Source organism: Toxorhynchites rutilus, chromosome 1, assembly GCF_029784135.1.
Source record: "Toxorhynchites rutilus septentrionalis strain SRP chromosome 1, ASM2978413v1, whole genome shotgun sequence".
Taxonomy (NCBI): Eukaryota; Metazoa; Arthropoda; class Insecta; order Diptera; family Culicidae; genus Toxorhynchites; species Toxorhynchites rutilus.
Genome location: NC_073744.1, coordinates 9755238 through 9776810, shown reverse-complemented (window position 1 = coordinate 9776810; position 21573 = coordinate 9755238). Strand labels below are relative to the sequence as shown.

The 21573-nt window shown below is 39.9% G+C and overlaps 2 protein-coding genes across 2 annotated transcripts; both read left to right on the top strand.

Moving 5' to 3' along the window:
- Positions 1-14388: 14388 nt before the first annotated feature.
- On the top strand, positions 14389-17152 carry LOC129763930 (serine protease snake-like). Its single transcript, XM_055762925.1, has 6 exons — positions 14389-14968; positions 15036-15239; positions 15303-15824; positions 15886-16211; positions 16286-16481; positions 16543-17152. The coding sequence occupies exons 1-6, from the start codon at positions 14890-14892 to the stop codon at positions 16869-16871; spliced, it is 1656 nt and encodes a 551-aa protein (XP_055618900.1). The 5' UTR covers positions 14389-14889; the 3' UTR covers positions 16872-17152.
- On the top strand, positions 17098-17689 carry LOC129768197 (uncharacterized). Its single transcript, XM_055769674.1, has one exon. The coding sequence runs from the start codon at positions 17240-17242 to the stop codon at positions 17633-17635; it is 396 nt and encodes a 131-aa protein (XP_055625649.1). The 5' UTR covers positions 17098-17239; the 3' UTR covers positions 17636-17689.
- The last annotated feature ends 3884 nt before the right edge of the window (positions 17690-21573 follow it).

The window sequence follows — 21573 nt, the reverse complement described above, 5'->3', positions numbered from 1 at the left end:
GGGCTCACAGAGGAATTGTCTATGCACGTGCGAAGCTACAGACCTAAAAGTCTGGAGGAAGCGTATGCAATCACCATACAATATGCCAACGCTGCATATAGGCAGAAGTTAAACCAAAAACCATCTGACACAAATAAAAATATCAGATCCAACAATAGTAACGGTTCACATAATTCGAAACCGTCTCCCAACCCCAATAGTAATGGCAATCACTTTAACGCGAAGCCATCCACCTCAAATTCTAACAATAACTTGCATAATCAAAAACCATACGGGTCTGCGAAATTCAAAGCTAGAGCTCCACCGCCAGATGACGATGTCTCGATGAGGACAGCGAAATCGCGGGCAGAGGTTAACAGCCACGAAACAGCAGAACACAGCAAAAATCATCAAACAGAACCTGACACTTCGGAACAGCTGGACGAATCCGTCCTCGATTCGGAAGATGACGATTATTTCGTCAACGATGAACTAAATTTTCACGTGGCCGAGGCGCTACAAAAAGAAAAATAATGAACGATAATAACTTTATTCCCTACATCACCATTGCAACATCCAAAGGCGAGATGAAATTTTTGATCGACACAGGAGCGAACAAAAATTACATATCACCCGAGCATGTAAACATAGAAAACTGCAAAACAGAACCGATTTCAAAAGTAACCAACATTAAGGGAACCTTTACAATCGATAAATCCGCTTCCTTCGACCCATTTCTTATAAATAAAAAACTGAAATTTTTCATTTTCAAATTTCATAAATTTTTCGATGGACTCATCGGATACGAGTCATTGAGAAATTTAAATGCTAAAATCGACGTCAGTAAAAATACATTGAGGATCGGGAGAAAAACTTTCGCAATGAAAAAGAGATTTCCCGAGAAACATAAAATCAATTTAAATGAACAAGAATATCAGTTCATAAAATTGAAAACCAAGAAAAATGGAGATTTTCTTATAGAGGAAGAAAAGCCTCACGGAAAATTTTCTATCTTGCCAGGCCTCTACAGAAGTGCTAATAACACAGCCTTTGTAGCAGTGCAAAATTATACAAAAAAATCGATGGAAATCAATTCGAACGAGATCAAGCTTTGCAATGACTTGGATACAGAGGTTGACCCATTCGAGCTGACAGAGCTACCGAAAAAGGTTGACTCTGAAAATTACACCATAAGAGACGATCATATGAATGAGGAGGAGAAATATACCCTCAGGAAATTGATCAGGAAATACAACGACGTTTTATATGTGGAAAGTGATAAGTTATCATTCACCCATAAAATTAAACATAAAATACGCACCGTGGACAGTATTCCGATACACTCCAAATCGTATAAGTACCCCTACGTGTACGAAAGCGAGGTGCAGGAGCAAGTTAAAAAGATGCAGAAAGACGGAATCATAAAAGAGTCAATCTCGCCTTACACGTCACCTGTGTGGGTGGTTCCTAAAAAGTCCGATGCATCTGGACGAAAAAAATTCCGTTTAGTGATCGATTACCGAAAACTAAACGAGAAAACAATTAATGACAAATACCCTATACCAGAAATTACGGATATTCTGGATAAATTAGGAAAGGCGAAATATTTTTCAACAATCGATTTAGTTTCTGGCTTCCACCAAATTCAATTAGCGGAGGAAGATACAGAAAAAACTGCTTTTTCCGTAAACGGTGGCAAATATGAGTTTACTCGTATGCCATTTGGCTTGAAGAATGCCCCAGCGACTTTTCAAAGAGTCATGGATTGCATTCTGAGAGATTTAGTAGGAGTATGTTGTTTCGTCTATATGGACGATATCATCATCTTCTCCAGCTCGCTTCAAGAGCACTTGAAAAATTTGTCGCAAGTCTTCGCAAAATTGAAAGAAGCAAGACTAAAAATTCAGCTGGACAAATGCGAGTTCTTTAGGAAAGAAACGCAATTTTTAGGTCATACAGTCTCTGAAGAGGGAGTACGACCAAACAGCGACAAAATTGATGCAATAAGGCAATGGCCAATACCTAAAAGCGAAAAAGAAGTGAGACAATTCCTAGGAATGCTTGGCTACTACAGGCGATTTATTAAGGATTTCGCAAAAATTGTAAAGCCGTTAACAGCACTTCTCCGAAAGGATATTGAATTCGAAATTACACCAGAAGTAGTAACATGCTTCGAAAAGTGTAAGCAACTTCTGACGATCGACCCGGTATTAATTTACCCTGATTTTAGCAAAGAATTTTCACTAACAACGGATGCGAGTGACCACGCTATTGGTGCAGTGTTGTCACAAGGGCCAGCAGGTAACGACCGACCCATCGCATACGCCTTACGTACTTTGAATAAAACGGAAGAACGATATTCCACTACCGAAAAGGAGTTTCTCGCGATAGTATGGGCAGTGAAACATTTCAGACCATACCTCTATGGTAGAAAGTTTAAAATGTTCACCGACCACCAACCACTAACATTTTCTTTCACGAACGCTAACCACAGAATAATTAGAGGAAAGCTGGCTTTAGAGGAATTCGATTACGAACTAATCTACAAACCGGGAAAACAAAACGTTGTCGCCGACGCGCTGTCGCGCGTAAACATAGAAAAACACCTGAACGCACACTCGCAATCATCGCTTTCCCTAAATGTTGAACCTTCTGAGCGAGGAAACGAACCTTCAGACGACGAAAGTGACGGAACGACAGTACACTCAGCGGATACGAGTGATGACTACTTTATTCGGTATACTGAGAGACCTATCAACGTTTTTCGGACACAAGTCATATTCAAAATAGGAAATGTAGAACTTGCAGCCTACGAACAAATTTTTCCAAAATATCACAGACACACAATAGTAAAAAGAACATACACCGAAGAAGACATAGTTGAAACGTTGAAACGGACCCTGAATCCGAAGGGTTTGAGTTGTATAAAAGTACCTATCTCATTAGCACAACTAGTGCAGGAGACGTATAAAAAACATTTTTCCTCAAATATTATTTACAAAGTATTTATTTCAGAGACCATGTTGGAGGACATCAGAATGGAAGTCGAGCAAGACGAGATCATAAGAAGAATTCACCAATACGGACACAGAGGAATCAAAGAAAACCGGAACCAGATTCTACAAACACACTTTTTCCCGCAACTCGATCGAAAGGTCAAAATTTATGTCGATTCCTGTGATATTTGCAAAAAAGCCAAATATGACAGAAATCCACCCAAACTAATTAGAAAAAGCACATTTGGACAGAAACCTTTCGACAGAGTCCACATTGACATTTTCTTCCTAAAAGGTCAAAAGTGGCTCACCATAGTTGATTCATTTTCAAAATTTGCAAACGCGATTCCATTAAGCACAAGAACAATAGTTGATATCAAAACCGCAATAACCGAACACATTCGAAATTTTGGAAGACCTCAAACTATAGTGAGTGACCAAGAGCCATCTTTCAGGTCCATAGACTTTATGGGATTCCTAAATGATCTCAATATAGAGATACACCTCGCAAGTGGATCCAATTCAAATGGTATCGTGGAACGTTTCCACTCCACTTTAATTGAAACCTTCCGCACAAACAAAGCAAAATTTAAAGATTTAACATTAAACGAGCAAGTAAATATCGCCATCGACATTTACAATAATAGTTTCCACTCAGTAATAAAAACCCAACCGCGAAATTTGATTTTTAATAACTCTGGATCTACGAATATGGAAGAAATATCTGAAAAATCTAAAAACCTGCAATCTGCAGTTAAAATCGAACTAAATAGACGAAAAGATAAATACGAACAACAAAATATGAATAACGAAAAACCTGAAGATCTTCAACCAGGCGAAATTAAATACATAAAAAACTCTCAACGTTTAACAAAGGACAAAGATCCGTTTAAAATAACAACGATTAAACACAACAACGAACTAACATTTGAAGACGTCAATAATATTAAAATCCACAAAAATAGAATAAAGAAATAACCGATAAATCAATTATTTAACTCTCGTTGCAGATTTTCATGCATCGTCATAATAAATTGCACAAAACTTAAAGATCTATCTCACAACAATGGTATAATTGCCATAAAATTAAAACAAGTCAGGATTAGGATAGGATTCGAGAGAATTATCCAAAAGATTAATATCCACTCTATCGAACATAATATCAATTACATTGAAAAAATCGCAGGAAATATTAAAGTTATAGACCACTTAAGAAGTACTTTAGATTTCAAAATACAAAACTCAAAAGGTAAATTGATGAGCTTGTATTCCCACAGAAGTAAAAGAGCATTAGTAAACGCATTAGGAACAGCAATAAAATTAATAGCAGGAAACCCTGATAATGACGATTTAGAAATTATAAACCATAGTTTGGGAACTTTAGAGAAACAGGAAAATTTACTATCGAAATCTATATCAAGACAAATAATCATTAACGAAAAAATACAAAACAAAATTAATAACATAACAGACGTACTCAAAAAGATCAATAAACAGATTGTGGAACAGAGGAACAATTCTTTGGTAACCAGAGCAGATTTGGAATATATCAACATGATTGTAAACCTTGACTCTATAATTCAGATTCTCGGAAATATTGAAGAACAAATCGAGTTTGCTAAACTCAACATTTTAAACAGAAATTTATTTTCATTTGAAGAGAAGAAGTACATTTTCAACAGACTCAATGCTCAAAAGCTAAAGCTAGACTATTTAGATCAAATATTCCAGTACAGCTCAGGAAGCGTTATTGTAAGCCAAGGTGAAATTATAATACTGGTGAAAATACCCATCCTCGGGGACAACGAGTTCGACCTGATCAACATTCAGACGCTCAACATAAACAGTACACGAATCAGCACAGACGTAAAACTGGTGGCAAAGCATGGAGACATCATTTACAGACAAAGCGAACTTTGCGACATTTGCGAAGCTACAACCCTTCTCGAAGATGATTGCATCTATAACCTTCTGAATCACCAAACACCAAAATGTATCATAAAACCCGTCAGACAACCCATCCGTGTCGAAGAAATTAAGAAAGGAGTCATACTTGTTGACACAAACAAAAATGTATTGATCTCTGATTCATGCAACAATTCCAGACTGATCAACACCCCGACAATCATCGAAACAAACAACTGTACAATCAAAGTGATGAACATCACCTTCAATAACCAAGTAACTTTTGGAAATAGTGAAGAATACCTTCTCCCAATATACGGAAATAAGTTGATACAATTAAACTATACAGAGGAGAATAATGAAATCAACCACCTCAAATTGGAAAACCTTAACAGTCTGCAAGACATAAAGTTAGACCTGCATCGTTCAAAAAGGACAACAACCATCGGAGGAGGAGTCCTCCTCATGCTAATCATTATCTGTTCTTTTACCATTTATATCATCGACAGAAGATTCAAAGCGAAGGAAAGAGCAACTCTGGAAATTCGAAGCCATGTTGGAACCACCACGGAACTTAAACAAACCATTGGAAAAGGAGAATTTGGACCATTACCGAGTCTCGTCCTTTTCGAAAGATCGTCCGAGGACGGACGAGAATCTAAGGGGGGAGGCGTTACACCACAACCGACCGACCAAGGCGTCCCAGAAGTCAAGACGTCAGCAAAAGCCCAGCCGAGACCCATAGCAACAGACAGAGGCGTCAAAGTTACACCGCGCGTGTAAACCAACATTTGCCGACGCCGCGGAAATCAATCGAACGACGCGAACAAAGGTTCGACCAGGTTCGAACCACCGACGGAAATAATGAGATCAGCAGATGTAGTCTATTTAAGCCTTGTAATACGATTATAGAATTTAGTCTTGAGCGTAGCCGAGTTGAATACGGGCATAAAGGTTTATGAACCGAATGTAAAGTGTTATAAACGAATAAAAAGGGTAATTAGAAATTAAATAAAAGTTTTTTTTAAACCGCGAGTTAAGTCACGGCATAATTTATATATATATATATATATATATATATATATATATATATATATATATATATATATATATATATATATATATATATATATATATATATGTGCATAGATATGTCATTCGCCTCCCTTACCGCATCCAGTCAGGTTGGAATGGTTAAATGGGTTGTACGGAATCTGCTGCGTGCTAATGTGAGGTTTCAGTCGGATGTAGCAGTTGTTAACTTTTTGGCAGCGGTAGTTTTTTCTGAGTCGCTGCTGCTTTCCTTGGCTTTGGCATCTTCGGCTTCTGTGCGTCGGTTTGCAAGGGTTTCGTTGACACCATCACGGTGAGCTAAACAACGGATAGCGGGTTTGATACACTGGATGTTGTCATGTGGAACCTTGCGATACACTCTTCCTCAACCGGATCCTTTGTCTCCTTTACCTCCATAACCGCATCCAATTGTATTGGTTGATGTGAACAGGAGTACCAGCAATGCACACTAGAAACACATATGTTTATCGATCTGAGCGTCCAACAAGAATGAGAAATCTGACTGAGTAGCAGTAGCAGCAGCAGCAGTAGAGAAAGAGAGCATGCCTGAAACTCTCTACTCATGATGTTTGTTGTTGCCAACAGTAGTGGACCGATGCGAGACACAGCTCGATTGTTGAGGTTCAGCCTCGATGTTTACCGCCGCTGCTGCTGCTACTGCCACTTATGTGAGACACAGCTTAATTGTTGGCCGCTCAGATTCGATACTGCACTTTCACGATGCCAAGAAACGTTCTCGCACTTCTGACGGAGCCGCTGCTTATGCTGCCATAGAAGCTCGATGTGAGACACAGCTCGCATTTTGACTGCTCAACTTCTATGCTCGCCTATATATTAGCCGCTTTCACTGCTGCTGCTCTCCACTTGTTGTTGTCCGTTCCATGCCGTTGTAAAAATGAATAAAATCCACGAACGCTCCATCCTTTTATATCATTTGGTATGTGTGAAGTAGGCGCCTCCTACTCGATTTGTCATGCAGCTAGCCGGTGAGAGAACAAATCGGGCGCGAAAAAGAAATGACGTCAATTTCGACCAATCAGGACTGGGTTCTCTGTTTGGATAGGGGTTGAATTTTTTCAATTGTTCGATAGTTAGTTATATGATATATACTATTTTATTCAATGTGAAAAATTGTTATGGAGTGCCGTAATCGTTTGATGCAAAAATCACATCAATCCACCATGAAATGAATGAGTAACAAGCGTTTGAAATTGGACATTTTTCACGATGCGATCGATTTTCATTTTTCAATTTGTACCCCAATATGTTCCCGAAAGACGTAATCCTACGTCAAAAAGTTGTGCCATGACGTACACGATTTCAGCCCTTCTGGTTATCGGGAACAAAAAAATCGAGCAGATTCTGAATAAGTGAAGATGCCGCTATCGCCTGAACCTCGGACAATTCAATAACTTCTTTTTTTTTTCACAAAATGACGGCCGTTTGAAAAAGAAAATGCGGTTCAAAACGTTTTTTCTTACGTTTTGCGATTTTCTAAAAATAGTAAAATTCGAAAAATATCATTTTTTAGAGGAAATTCCTGCAGATTGTATCAATATAAATTCGACACGAATCGGTTTAGTAGAACTTGAGATATCGTGTACGCCAGTTTGAAAAAACTAGTTTTGAGAAAAACGCGTTTGAAGTTCATTGTTATAGCCGTACAAGGTTAGATATCGCATCACTAAAATGGCTCTAACTCGGAAATAAGAGGATTTTCGATATGTCCTTTCCAGGGTATATTCTTGAATGCCTAAACTACAGAAATATGAACGAAAATGTTTTTGCTTTTTTTTAAATTTCTAGACTAGAATACTCCCTTAAGGGCGGGCCTTTTTCTGAAAGCTCGAAAAATAATGAATTTTAATGATTTTTATCCGGATGTTAGGAATAAAGTGAAATATTCCGGTATTTTGGTTATTGTTTAATGTACGAATAATGATCATTATACTGTTGAAAGCTGGATGCGTAGATGCTTGAAAATCGGTACCTTGGTATCGGTTCTGGAGCAACGGGGTGTCGCAGAACGAATTCCAATAATTATTCTGAAACTTCAAGAAAAAATTGTGACAATTTTTGTTAAAAATGTTTTTTTTCATGAAAAATCGATGTTTGAAAGCTCATAAAAAACTGTAAAAAATTAAATATCAGAAAACGGCTATGTAACGCTTCAGATAATCCATTTTTACATGCTGAAAACAAATTTCAGTTATATCGGTCGAGTAAATCCTGAGGCATCGATACACCCAACTGAAAAAACATGGTTTCCAGAAAAAAAACACAAAAAATCCATCATGTAAAAAGGGAGTCGTTCCCAAAAATATTAAAATATAAAAAAAACTATCGTTGGCTCCAAATGAATGTTTTGCAGAGTTTGTTTTCTCGAGTTTTCGAGAGATCGAATTCGAAGTCTAAAACAGTCACAATTGCATCAGTAAATGAAATTTTATGAAATCATAAGAAGCCTTTTGAAGACGGTGAAGGGAGTTTTATTGCATCAGGAGAATTATTGTTTGATAATTTTAACAATGAATCTGAAATAATTGCATTGATTAAAAAAAAGTCGCTGTAAATATATATATATATATATATATATATATATATATATATATATATATATATATATATATATATATATATATATATATATATATATATATATATATATATATATATATATATATATATATATATATATATATATATATATATATATATATATATATATATATATATATATATATATCTTTGGTATCACGTGTTAGTTATACTAAAATGTGTGTTTTTTTTTGTTAATTTTCGATAGCTTCTTTAGTGACTAGAAGTTAGTAAAACTAAATTGTACCCTCCCACGCATCGGCTCAATAAATTTTGGAGGTAAGAACGACATTGTGGCTTTGTATAATGTGGTGTAATTTTGAATGGCTTTCTGTGTGATTTTGTCTGTGAACGTCTTAGGAAGTGCCGCTTCTGACCTCACGGAGCAACGTTGAAACAGGCCGATCATCCAATCAAGGCTCATCGTTCTCGCACACTGAGTGGAACGCGCTGCGCACCAAAACCTTCGCAGCCGCGGCAGCAAGCCGCACCGGAAACAACATCATACGCCCACTTATATTGGAGCAGAAGCCGCCGCCGCAACGATCACGTAAAACCATGGTAGTGAGTACCCTTTCCTTATCCATATTTTAACATGCGCATGTAGGATAAGTGAGTTTCAAAGAAACGCTATATATAGCTACTAACCCAGAAAGCCACACTACAATAAAAGCCACAACACAATTGCATGCAGTGGAGAGCTCACTCCATACGATAGTTTAGCGTGATTCGAGCAATGCCGTACACACATGAGCGAATAGAGTAATTGACAAACGCGCCGTCTTCACAACCTCCGGGTTATGAGTTCGAGACTTGGGATGTAGAATTTAGTGTTTAGTCGGGAGGAATTCATTGTCGTTATGTTATGTAAATATATTTTCCTATGTTCACTTAATGTTTTCCTTGATTGAGTAGTGTAGTGAATGAATTGAATTAATGTTGAATTATTGATGTAGGCGTTGTGTATGAATAAATATGATTTCGTGATATTAGATGTTCAGTTGTAAGAAACGGTTGTGTATTTACCGGCACGCGGTGGCCTAAGCACCGACGACAAATCCGTTCAAATATTTTTGTTGTTGAGTTGGTCACGAGTCTGAGTGGAGACTCCTTTTTTTTCCCCACTTCCACTCTCACTCCTACGCTCCGAAGCGAGCTCCGAAGTTGAGGGGAAGAAGATTTTGAGTAGGTCCCGTGAGGAGATTCAAGCATAAGCGGTAGTCATTGGAAACGAGCCAGGCTCCCTTGTGTCTGCATTGCGTCCCGTGGACAAACGGTGTCGCGGGTCCTACCGAGAGCGCAGGTAAAAGTCGCGTACCTAACCGGGTTTGTGAGGGAAAAAGGACAAACCCGCCCTCAGTGGGTGTCTCATTGCCGGGCAAGGAAAGAACACGGCGGTCGGTCTCCCTCGCGGGAGTGGCGCTTAAGCCGACCGCTTATCTGCGCAAAATCCCCGGTCGCGACGAACCCGCTCGCCTCTCGGGCGTTGCGGGTTACAAGGGCTGAAATCGTGTACGCCATGGCACAACTTTTTGACGTAGGATTGCGTCTTTCGGGAACATATTGGGGTACAAATTGAAAAATGAAAATCGATCGCATCGTGAAAAATGTCCAATTTCAAACGCTTGTTACTCATTCATTTCATGGTGGATTGATGTGATTTTTGCATCAAACGATTACGGCACTCCATAACAATTTTTCACATTGAATAAAATAGTATATATCATATAACTAACTATCGAACAATTGAAAAAATTCAACCCCTATCCAAACAGAGAACCCAGTCCTGATTGGTCGAAATTGACGTCATTTCTTTTTCGCGCCCGATTTGTTCTCTCACCGGCTAGCTGCATGACAAATCGAGTAGGAGGCGCCTACTTCACACATACCAAATGATATAAAAGGATGGAGCGTTCGTGGATTTTATTCATTTTTACAACGGCATGGAACGGACAACAACAAGTGGAGAGCAGCAGCAGTGAAAGCGGCTAATATATAGGCGAGCATAGAAGTTGAGCAGTCAAAATGCGAGCTGTGTCTCACATCGAGCTTCTATGGCAGCATAAGCAGCGGCTCCGTCAGAAGTGCGAGAACGTTTCTTGGCATCGTGAAAGTGCAGTATCGAATCTGAGCGGCCAACAATTGAGCTGTGTCTCATATCGAATTTAAGTGGCAGTAGCAGCAGCAGCGGCGGTAAACATCGAGGCTGAACCTCAACAATCGAGCTGTGTCTCGCATCGGTCCACTACTGTTGGCAACAACAAACATCATGAGTAGAGAGTTTCAGGCATGCTCTCTTTCTCTACTGCTGCTGCTGCTACTGCTACTCAGTCAGATTTCTCATTCTTGTTGGACGCTCAGATCGATAAACATATGTGTTTCTAGTGTGCATTGCTGGTACTCCTGTTCACATCAACCAATACAATTGGATGCGGTTATGGAGGTAAAGGAGACAAAGGATCCGGTTGAGGAAGAGTGTATCGCAAGGTTCCACATGACAACATCCAGTGTATCAAACCCGCTATCCGTTGTTTAGCTCACCGTGATGGTGTCAACGAAACCCTTGCAAACCGACGCACAGAAGCCGAAGATGCCAAAGCCAAGGAAAGCAGCAGCGACTCAGAAAAAACTACCGCTGCCAAAAAGTTAACAACTGCTACATCCGACTGAAACCTCACATTAGCACGCAGCAGATTCCGTACAACCCATTTAACCATTCCAACCTGACTGGATGCGGTAAGGGAGGCGAATGACATATCTATGCACATATATATATATATATATATATATATATATATATATATATATATATATATATATATATATATATATATATATATATATATAGCGAAACGGCTTCGGTCATGCCTCAAGGAATTTTCTAAAATAATATTTTGCCGATGCCTTTGCGCGAACTACACGGGCGAGTAGCACCATAATAGCAAATCAAATGTCGATGTTCGTGATATGGGTGCTCCGCCGAAGTGCTACCCCTGTACGGAGCACTGCGCCGAAAAGTATGCACATCGCGCTGGTGTGATCGAAGAGCAGTATGAATTTCATGTCGTCTAAAGACGACGCTCGTACACACAGCTCGTCGCGCGGATGTCGTCTATAGACGACGCTCGTAACGGAAGGGTTAACCATCAATAACTACGCTTGGCAACATTGACATCTGGCAATTTTCATATAAGATTTTTCCCCCGCATGTTAAAAGTGGTTTTTCGTGTACATAAAAGCGCAGCGTAGTATGTCAACTGCTTCCCGGTTAGGAAATAAATGATCGTTAGAAAATAAATGAGCGACCCGTCCAATTTCAAACGTTTATTGCTCATTCATTTCATGATGGATTGATGAGATGTTTGCATCATACGTTGTCGGCACTCCATAATAATTTTTCACATTGAATAAAATAATATATATCATGTAACTAACAATCGAACAATTAAAAAATCTTAACCACTATCCAAACAGAAGATACCTAGGCCTGATTGATCGAAATTGACGTCATTTCTTTTTCGCGCCCGATTCGTTCGTTCACCAGCTAGCTGCATGACAATCGAGTAGGAGGCGCCTACTTCACACATACCAAATGATATAAAAGGATGGAGCGTTCGTGGATTTTATTAATTTTTACAACGTACGTGGAACGGACAACAGTGGAGAGCAGCAGCAGTGGACGCGGCTAATATATAGACGAGCATCGAAACTGTGTTGTCAATAGGCTAGCTGTGCCTCACATCAAGCTTCTATGGCAGTATAAGCAGCGGCAAACTACTACTACTCTACTAGTGGCAGCAGCAAGCATCGCGAGCGGAGCATTTCGGGCACGCTCTCTCCATCAGAAGTGCGAGCACACGCTTCTTGGAATCGTGAAAGTGCAGCAGTGAACTTCAAGACGAGCATCGAATCTGGGCGGCCAACAATTGAGCTGTGTCTCATATCGAATTTAAGTGGCAGTAGCAGCAGCAGCGGCGGTAAACATCGAAACCTAACATCAACAATTGAGCTGTGTCCCGCATCGGTCCAGTACTGATGGCAACAGCAAACATCATGAGCAGAAAGTTTCAGGCATGTTCTCTCTTTCTGTTGATGCTGCTGCTCAGTCAGATTTCTCATTTTGTTCGACGCTCAGATCGGTAAACATATATGTTTTTAGTGTTTTAAGTGTGGTCACATCAGATCAACATCAACCAACATGACTTCATGCGGCAAGGAAGGCAAAGGAGGATCGAAGCGTATCGCAAGGTTCTACATGACAATATCCAGTGTGTCAAATTCTCTATTCGCCGTTTAGCTCGACGTGATGGTGTCAACGAAAACCACCAAAATAAAAACAGAAATAAGCAGCAGCGGCTCCGAAAAAGCTACCGCTGCCAAAAAAACAACAGAAGTGAATTGTTGTTTTTGTTGCCCCATAAAGTTTTACGCGAGTAAATATGTCGGAATATATGTTCACGCAATATGAGCGCCAATCTCGCAAACGTGCCTCGGAGCTGAAACAACTTTCTATCACTGATACCGAAACTCGATTGTAACACTGGTGAAATGAACAAAAAATACCCAACAACCAAACCAAACGGCCCTTTTCAGGGCCATCAGATCATTATCAAAGAGTTTAACAGTATATTTTTTCAAACATCCAAAATCAGCCTAACAGATAGCCTAACGTAATCCTACGTCAACTATGCGGTCGTGTCTCGGACACAACCTTCTGTGACTGTTTTGAACCCTCTCACTTAATAAGCTCGTAACTATTCTAGTTATGATTATTTTTTCTTTGTTCAATTTTTGTTTTATTGTTAGAAGATAGATGAACAAATGATGATATAATGGATAGTAGAATATGCATGGAAAGGTGCCCAGGCATACGTAGCAATGCCGATTTCCCCCAGGCAGCTTGGTTTTGATGTCTCTGTTTAGGACCCGCCGCACGTATCGTCAATTTCGACCAATCAAAAGTGGGTATTTCCGTTAGGATAGGGGTTGAGATTTTTCAATTGTTCGATAGTTAGTTTCATGACATATATTATTTTCTTCAATACAAAAAATTGTTATGGAATTCCAAAATCGCTTGACGCAAAAATTTCATCAATCCATCATGGAATGACTGAGAAATAAGTGTTTGAAATTGGACAATTTTCACGATCTGCTCAATTTTCGATTTTCAATTTTTACCCCAATATGTTCCCGAAAGACGTAATCCTACGTCAAAATTAAAAGGGTATTGATATAATGTGATGTGATGTTTCAACTTTGCGAAAATCAAAGAGAAGTTATTGGTTTCATGTACGGACAGAAGCAACTACTCATGATGGGTGTTTTTTCACTCAATCAAATAAATATAATGAAATATGATACGGGGAAAAATTGCAATTGAAAATTCTTAGATTTTAGCGCCCCCGGCAAATGCCGGGTTTGCCGCCCGCACATTACGTTACTGCGCATCGAATCCCGTGGGAACAAGAAGAAGAGAAGCCCAACGAGCGAGGTGGTCGGGAGTTGGAGAACTGCAGCCATGGATCGAGTTTAATGGCGAAACATTGTGAAGAAGATCTAATCACTCAATGGGATGTAGTATCATTATAAATTTAAAAATAGAATAAAAAAACAAGGCATTTCGCTGTATACAACGTTTAACTTGTACACGCACCTGCAGTTGCTTTGATATCATATGAACATGCGCTTCTTTAAATTTCCAATTTGCATGTTAATTATACGCAATCTGTCTGGAAAATGTTTCTTGACATATTGGCGTATTTGCCGGTATCGGTATCACGTGACGGAACAGAGCTTCTTCACTTGTTGTGAAGAAGAGAGCTTGAGGCATTTGTGGTAATTTGGGCATGGTTCTGCGGTTTGTGGACTAGCGGGCATGGGTATTACCGGTGAATTCCACTTTCAGTAAGTTTTTCCATTAACCGCTAATGAAAATAGTTACGGGAATAATTAGTGCTATGATTAAGCTTGCGTAATGATGTGAACCATGAGAGATGCACCGGCTGAGTGCTAAACGAATAAGCGGGTATACATTAAATTCATACCCACATCACCCCGCCTGAGTAGCGCCGATCAGCACCAGCTACCTGCCAGTTTAGGCAGTATAGGCTTTAGTTTCGATGAATAAAGCTTGTCAGCTTCAGTTAGTGACGAATCCGCAAACAAACAGCAGACGCGGCTTCCGAACGCAAGCGTTGGATATAGTTCGCCTTTGCACTTCATCATTATCAATGGAAATTGATCTGATCGAACGAAGACGACGACAGCTTTGGATTTTTTGTTTTGATTCTCGCGATCAGGTTGGCCGTGATCAGGAACGTAAACAGTAAAATTAATCATGAGACGATGGAACTTATTGGTTGTGTTAGTGACGGCATTTTATTGTGCGCACCGCGAAGCTCGAACTCAGAGCGGTGGTAAGTACCTTATCTTTTGCATTTATTTTGATAATGTAGTGATAATCGTTGTTTTCATCTACGTAAGAGGGAGATTCCTGTTTCTTTCAAAACACTGCCGGAATATGTGTTGGCTATAGCAGCTGTCGCCGTGTGTTGGAATCAACCGGAAGCCGGATCACCATTTGTTCCTACAATGCCAAAGAAGCCATCGTTTGCTGCCCGGAGGACTACAAGACGCGATTGGAACAACAGGAGGCTCGAGATGCCTCAATGACCATCAGTGCCCGGAGTAGGTTTGAACTCGTTTTTGTATCAATAAATTCGTTTATATTTCTTTTTTTTCTCACCCCAGAGTGCGAACAATATATGCGTCAGGCAGCGCCTACTTTGTACTTCAGCTCGCTGAAACCAAACGGAGAGGTCATTCAGAGGAAAGCCAGACCATGTCCCACCTACACCAATTTGATTGTCGGTGGCGAAGCTGCCCAGCAGGGAGAGTTTCCCCATATGGCTGCAATAGGATATAGGAGTGGTCCCACGGGCGCTCTTGAGTTTCGTTGCGGTGGCAGTCTCATCAGCGAACGGTTCATTTTAACGGCAGCCCATTGTCGCAATGAGGATGCGGTGTTGGTTCGATTGGGCGTTGTGGATTTGTTGAGTGATAAAAGCGCGACCCAACCACAGGATTACAACATCGAATCATTCATAAGACATCCCGAGTATTCCGCTCGAACCAAACATAATGATATCGCGTTGGTAGAGCTGTCGGAAACCGTTCCGTTCAGTCAACGGGTGCGACCGGCCTGTCTGTACCAATCTACGGTAATTAGAGAACAGAAGCTGACTGCTACGGGCTACGGAGCGGTCGATAATTGTAAGAATCGACAATACTTCCGTCGTTTAAATTCTTCAATGTTATTTTTTTCTCATTCCAGTTGGAACCAGCCAAAATCATCTGCTCAAAGTGGTTCTCGATCAGTATGGCCAGGAGGAGTGCCGCCGGCACTACCAGAGCGACGTTCACACCCTGACACGGAATGTTGTCGACACTCAAATGTGCGCTGGTTATCCAGCCGGTGGGCGGGATACCTGTCAGGGTGATTCCGGTGGTCCACTGCAGGTTCGGAACACCAGCGACGGATGTCAATTTCACATCGTAGCGGTTACCTCGTTTGGAAAGTTCTGTGGAACAATCGTCCCCGCGATATATACACGCATTGCGCCGTATCTTAGCTGGATCGAGTCGATTGTGTGGAATTCTTGAGAAGACGAGGGCAATTTCGCGCGATTGTGCTCAACCACCGTTCGATGGAAGATAGCAAAACAAAACATTAGTATGATAAAACGCGAACCAAGTGTGTTGTTAAACAACAGGAAATCCCATTTGTCAGGTATAAAACCTATATCGCGTTGGTAGAGCTGTCGGAAACCGTTCCGTTCAGTCAACGGGTGCGACCGGCCTGTCTGTACCAATCTACGGTAATTAGAGAACAGAAGCTGACTGCTACGGGCTACGGAGCGGTCGATAATTGTAAGAATCGACAATACTTCCGTCGTTTAAATTCTTCAATGTTATTTTTTTCTCATTCCAGTTGGAACCAGCCAAAATCATCTGCTCAAAGTGGTTCTCGATCAGTATGGCCAGGAGGAGTGCCGCCGGCACTACCAGAGCGACGTTCACACCCTGACACGGAATGTTGTCGACACTCAAATGTGCGCTGGTTATCCAGCCGGTGGGCGGGATACCTGTCAGGGTGATTCCGGTGGTCCACTGCAGGTTCGGAACACCAGCGACGGATGTCAATTTCACATCGTAGCGGTTACCTCGTTTGGAAAGTTCTGTGGAACAATCGTCCCCGCGATATATACACGCATTGCGCCGTATCTTAGCTGGATCGAGTCGATTGTGTGGAATTCTTGAGAAGACGAGGGCAATTTCGCGCGATTGTGCTCAACCACCGTTCGATGGAAGATAGCAAAACAAAACATTAGTATGATAAAACGCGAACCAAGTGTGTTGTTAAACAACAGGAAATCCCATTTGTCAGGTATAAAACCTGTTTCGGTACCGTAGCGCGGTGAGTTATTGAAAACGAAATACTTTCAAGCCGCTTTCAACACTTGTACATATCACTGAACATCTATGAACTCTTCAACACATGTACAGTTTTTTTTGCCGTCCATAAACATTACACTTTCCTACGGTACATTTTATAACCTTTCCATCCAAAAGCCATTCGTCGTGCCATTTTGCGCAACCAGTCCGTTTCTACTTCTCGCGTCGTTAGGATGAGTTCTCTCAACCACTTTTTATGTAAGCTACTGGTCGCCGTTGCGGCACTTTCCATCACCACCCAAGCAGCCACGATGATCATCAATCGTGACTTTGTGTTTCCAACACTAAACGAGAAAGGACTCGGTGATCGTTGTGAGATTGACTATGGGGAAGGAGCTTTCGTCAAGTTGGGAACGTGCGAGCGTGTGCGGGATTGTGGGACATTTCCCCAACGGTTGCGTTCTCCGCGGTTCAGTGTGTTCCGGGAACTATGCTACTTCGAAGTTCACGACCCGGTGGTGTGCTGTTTGAGTGCCAGGGATATTGGAGTGAGCCAGCTAGCGCGATCGCGAGTCCCATCGCGAGAAGAGATGTCCTACGAAGATTTTGAGACGGCTAATCTTGTGTGAGAAGGCGTTCAACGGAAGATGAATGGATAAATAAATTGACTAATGTGCCGTGTGTTTTGGAGTAGTTTTTCTTCTTCTCTGGATGACAATGTGGCCGATTAACCTATTAACGACCAAGCTGTAAAAATGATTTTTTTTAACAAAAGCTATCAATGTAATTTTGATAATTGCATTACAGGAACCCCAATCTTCAAGAATTATTTTTTCCGTTCTTCCGTTTTCCGGAAAATGACATAAAATCAAAAAGGCCCTTCAAACCGATTTTTATGCCCAATAAAGTGATACAAATTTGAATGAAATTGAGAGTGGGTGGTAGCTAATAGACTAAGTTATCATTTGATGCCAAAACCTTACCATATGGTTGCTTTCCAAAACCATGAAAAATTATCGAAGATGCTGTTCGATTTTTCGGACACTTGGCATAAAACGGGTTAAATTTCTTGGAGTTAAGCATAGTTTGATTATTGTGACTATACATCACCTATCATGATTGATTCTCTTACCGGCCGATTTCGGTCTAAAAAGTGGGGTGCAATATAGAATTTGAATTGAGCAGAATTATATTGCGCAAAATATGCCCTGAGGCACCATAAATTATCTTATGAAATAAGATTGTATCGTAAAGCCACGCAACTTTGCGCACTTTCGTGTTTTTGATGTAGTCCTACGTCTTATATTAAGGGTGCCAAATCAGAAAACAGGTCACGTTTTTATGAAATAAAATTAACGTTAATAACTATTTTTGCTGCGAACGGATTTTTATGATTTGCATATCAATCGAATCGGAAATTTTCTAAGATTTGTTTGATATGCCATACATTACAATCTCATAGTCTGTATACGGTTTAAATTGGTGAAAATTGGAAGCATTCCCATTTCTCTATATATTTGTTCTGTTCATTTATGTGCTTTTCCCGAACATAATTGTCAATAACGGACAACTTATGCAGCTGAGTTTGATTACAATTCTGAGTTTGATTACAATAGGGACTTTTCTATTATTGATCTTGAGTGGGCACATAGCAGAGCTAACCAAGGCTCCGTAGGACCAGGTGAGATTAGCTATCCTATGTAGAGAAACTGTTACCGACCAATGACACAACAAAAAAGGTAGTTCAATTTGCGAACAAAAATAATGTAAATTTCGTGAAAAACAAAATCTAGTATTTAAGTTAAATATTTGTTTTGTTTATTGCTGGCTGGTTCAACATTGTTTATTGTTGTAAACGTTAGTTTTGTTCCATAAATTGTTTTTTTTGTATCTACTAACCATAATTATAAGTGTTTGTACTAATTCGGAATTGTAATCTACGACGATTGTCAGTCCCCTTGAGTTCATCGGCGGGCAAAATCATAATGAGTGGATGATGTTCCGGAAGTGGGAGAGAGAGAGGAATGGGAGAGAGGAGAGTAGACGGGAAATGGAAGAAGGATCAAGTTTTCGTGGAAGGAAATGTAAAAGACCTCGGTCACTTTAGCTGGAGTCTGGAAACGACGAACAACGAATAGTGAAGTAAACGCTGTTAGAAAGTTTATATTTACAGTGAGTGTTATACTCCTGGGTGTGTGACAAAGAAAACAGGGACGTTCCGGTACACGCCACGCTGTTTCCAAGCGTGCCCCCAGATTAGGAAACCTCCAGCCGCCCGTGCGCAGGTTAAGCGCTGCAGTTAAACCGCAATTCGCTGTCAAATCCGTCTGTGATATCACCAAAACCTTCTGGACAATTTCCGACCTTTAACTCTTTCGAGTTGTGTTGGAAAAGTTCTAGAAAGGATAGTAAATCGACGCTTAAAGACCTTCTTAGAGTCTAATAAGCTGCTCCGTCCAAGACAGTTCGCTTTTCGTGCGGGAAAATGCACAGAAGATCACCTCGAAGAATTAGAGGCTATTGTACATGACGTTATTGAGAAAGATCACCACGCAGATGTGGCATCACTTGATCTAAGTAATAGCGAATTCGTTTTTAAAACTGAGTCAGTGCCAAACTGACTCTGTAATAAAAAAACGTTTTCAGTTTCACGAATGCGGTGGTTTGTTGGTGTGCGTTATATAGTCTGATTTGTTTATATTTACGACGGCAAATGTACAGTGTCGACGTCTGGTGGTGATATTAGTGCTTGGGAGGTAAATTGTTCTCCATCAGATCAGAAGGGCCAAGTGCAGTGTAAACATATAAAAGTTTGAATGAAAATTTTTACTTAATATTGTTTGATTACCTAACACATGTAGTTCTGACACTCACTTAACCATTTGTCGATGCATTTCCTGTTTGTTCCACAAATAATTACTATTATAATATAAAACCATCATTAGACACAGTTTTCGTTCAATATTCTGCGATATCGAAAAAAAAACTTTTATTTGATCACATAAAATAAATATTCGATACGTTAAAGTAAATTTTCATTCATAATTTTGATTTTTAAATTTATTCCACCTGAATATCCATCATTATTTTCACCTCCCAATGAAAGCACACGTAGCTTAATGCCGTCTACTCTACTCTTCAAAATCAGAATCCGAATTGGATTACGATTCCAATAATACAAAAGCAAAAGCAGCAGATTTTCCATTTTCATAGTCTTTATTTTTAGATTTTCCAAAACAATATTCGGAACTTGACAGTTCAGTATAGTTGTATTGGTGAACCCGAGTGCCAACCCGTGAAACATCTCAGTGCGAAACTAACAGCTTTCGGGGCGAACTAGTGGGACACTGAGTGCGAAACTGAGTGAATAAAAAAACGTTTTGACAGCAGTTAGTGCGGCACTGGGGTTGAAACTGAACAAAAACGAATTCGCTATAAGGCATTTGATCGAGCATGGAGATATCCAGTACTGAAGAGTCTCTTCGACTGGGGGATCCGTAGGTTTTTAAGTGAGAAGTTTTCTAGAAAATAGAACCTTCAGAACCATAGTCAACAACACAAAATCTTCATTAAAAATCCAAGAATGTGGAATTCCCCAAGACTCGGTTGTATCGCCAACCCTCTTCATAATTTTGCAAAAATTCCAGAAAATATAAAAATCCTTGTTTATGCAGATGACAATGTGCTAGTTTCAGTTAGCGTCACTGTATCAGCAACAAGGAAAAGACTTTAAGCGGGTATTCTAGTGTAGAGACACGGATTTCGGACGTTTTTTTTCGAGTTCTGTAAAAATAAAACAAAGAATATTTTTACTATCCATTATATCGTTATTTGTTCCTCTATCTTTCAACAATAAAACAAAAATTTAACGGAAAAAATATTCATAACTAGAATAATTAAGAGCTGATGAAGTGAGAGGGTACCAAAAAAGTTGTGCCATGGCGTACACGATTCCAGCCCTTCTGGTTATCTGAAACAAAAAAAATCGACCAGATCCTGAATCAGTAAAGATGCCGCTATCGCATGAACCTCGGAAAAGTCAAAAACATCTTTTTGACGAAATGGCGACCGTTTAAAAAACAAAATGCGGTTCAGAACGTTTTTTCTCACGTTTTTAGATTTTTGCAAAATAATAAAATTTAAAAAATATCGTTTTTTAGAGATTTATGCAATAGAGAGATGCCTACAGATTGTATCCATATAAATTCGACAAGAATCGGTTCAGTAAAACTTGACATATCGTGTACGCCAGTTTAAAAACTAGTTTCGAGAAAAACGCGTTCGAAGTTCATTGTTTTGGCCGTAACAGGTTAGATACCACATCACTAAAATGGCTCTAACTCAGTAAATAATAGGTTTTGCGATATGTCCGTTCTAGAGTATATTCTTGAGTGCCTAAACTACTGAAATATGAAGGAAATAATTTTTGATTTTTTTTTCAAATTTCTGGACCGGAATACTGCCTTAAAAAGGAATTGATTCAGTTCAAAACTGGGCCCAAAATATTGGTTTCGAAATATCCCCGGAAAAATCAAAACTTCTGCATATATGTAATCCCAAAGCTCAC

What these genes read in the sequence shown, in the direction of transcription:
- LOC129763930 (XM_055762925.1), top strand. Translation starts at nt 14,890, where the DNA reads ATGAGACGATGGAACTTATTGGTTGTGTTAGTGACGGCATTTTATTGT. An exon ending in AGCTCGAACTCAGAGCGGTG is followed by an intron (nt 14,969 to 15,035) that starts GTAAGTACCTTA and finishes CATCTACGTAAG; the next exon opens with AGGGAGATTCCTGTTTCTTT. An exon ending in CTACGGAGCGGTCGATAATT is followed by an intron (nt 16,482 to 16,542) that starts GTAAGAATCGAC and finishes TTCTCATTCCAG; the next exon opens with TTGGAACCAGCCAAAATCAT.
- LOC129768197 (XM_055769674.1), top strand. Translation starts at nt 17,240, where the DNA reads ATGAGTTCTCTCAACCACTTTTTATGTAAGCTACTGGTCGCCGTTGCG.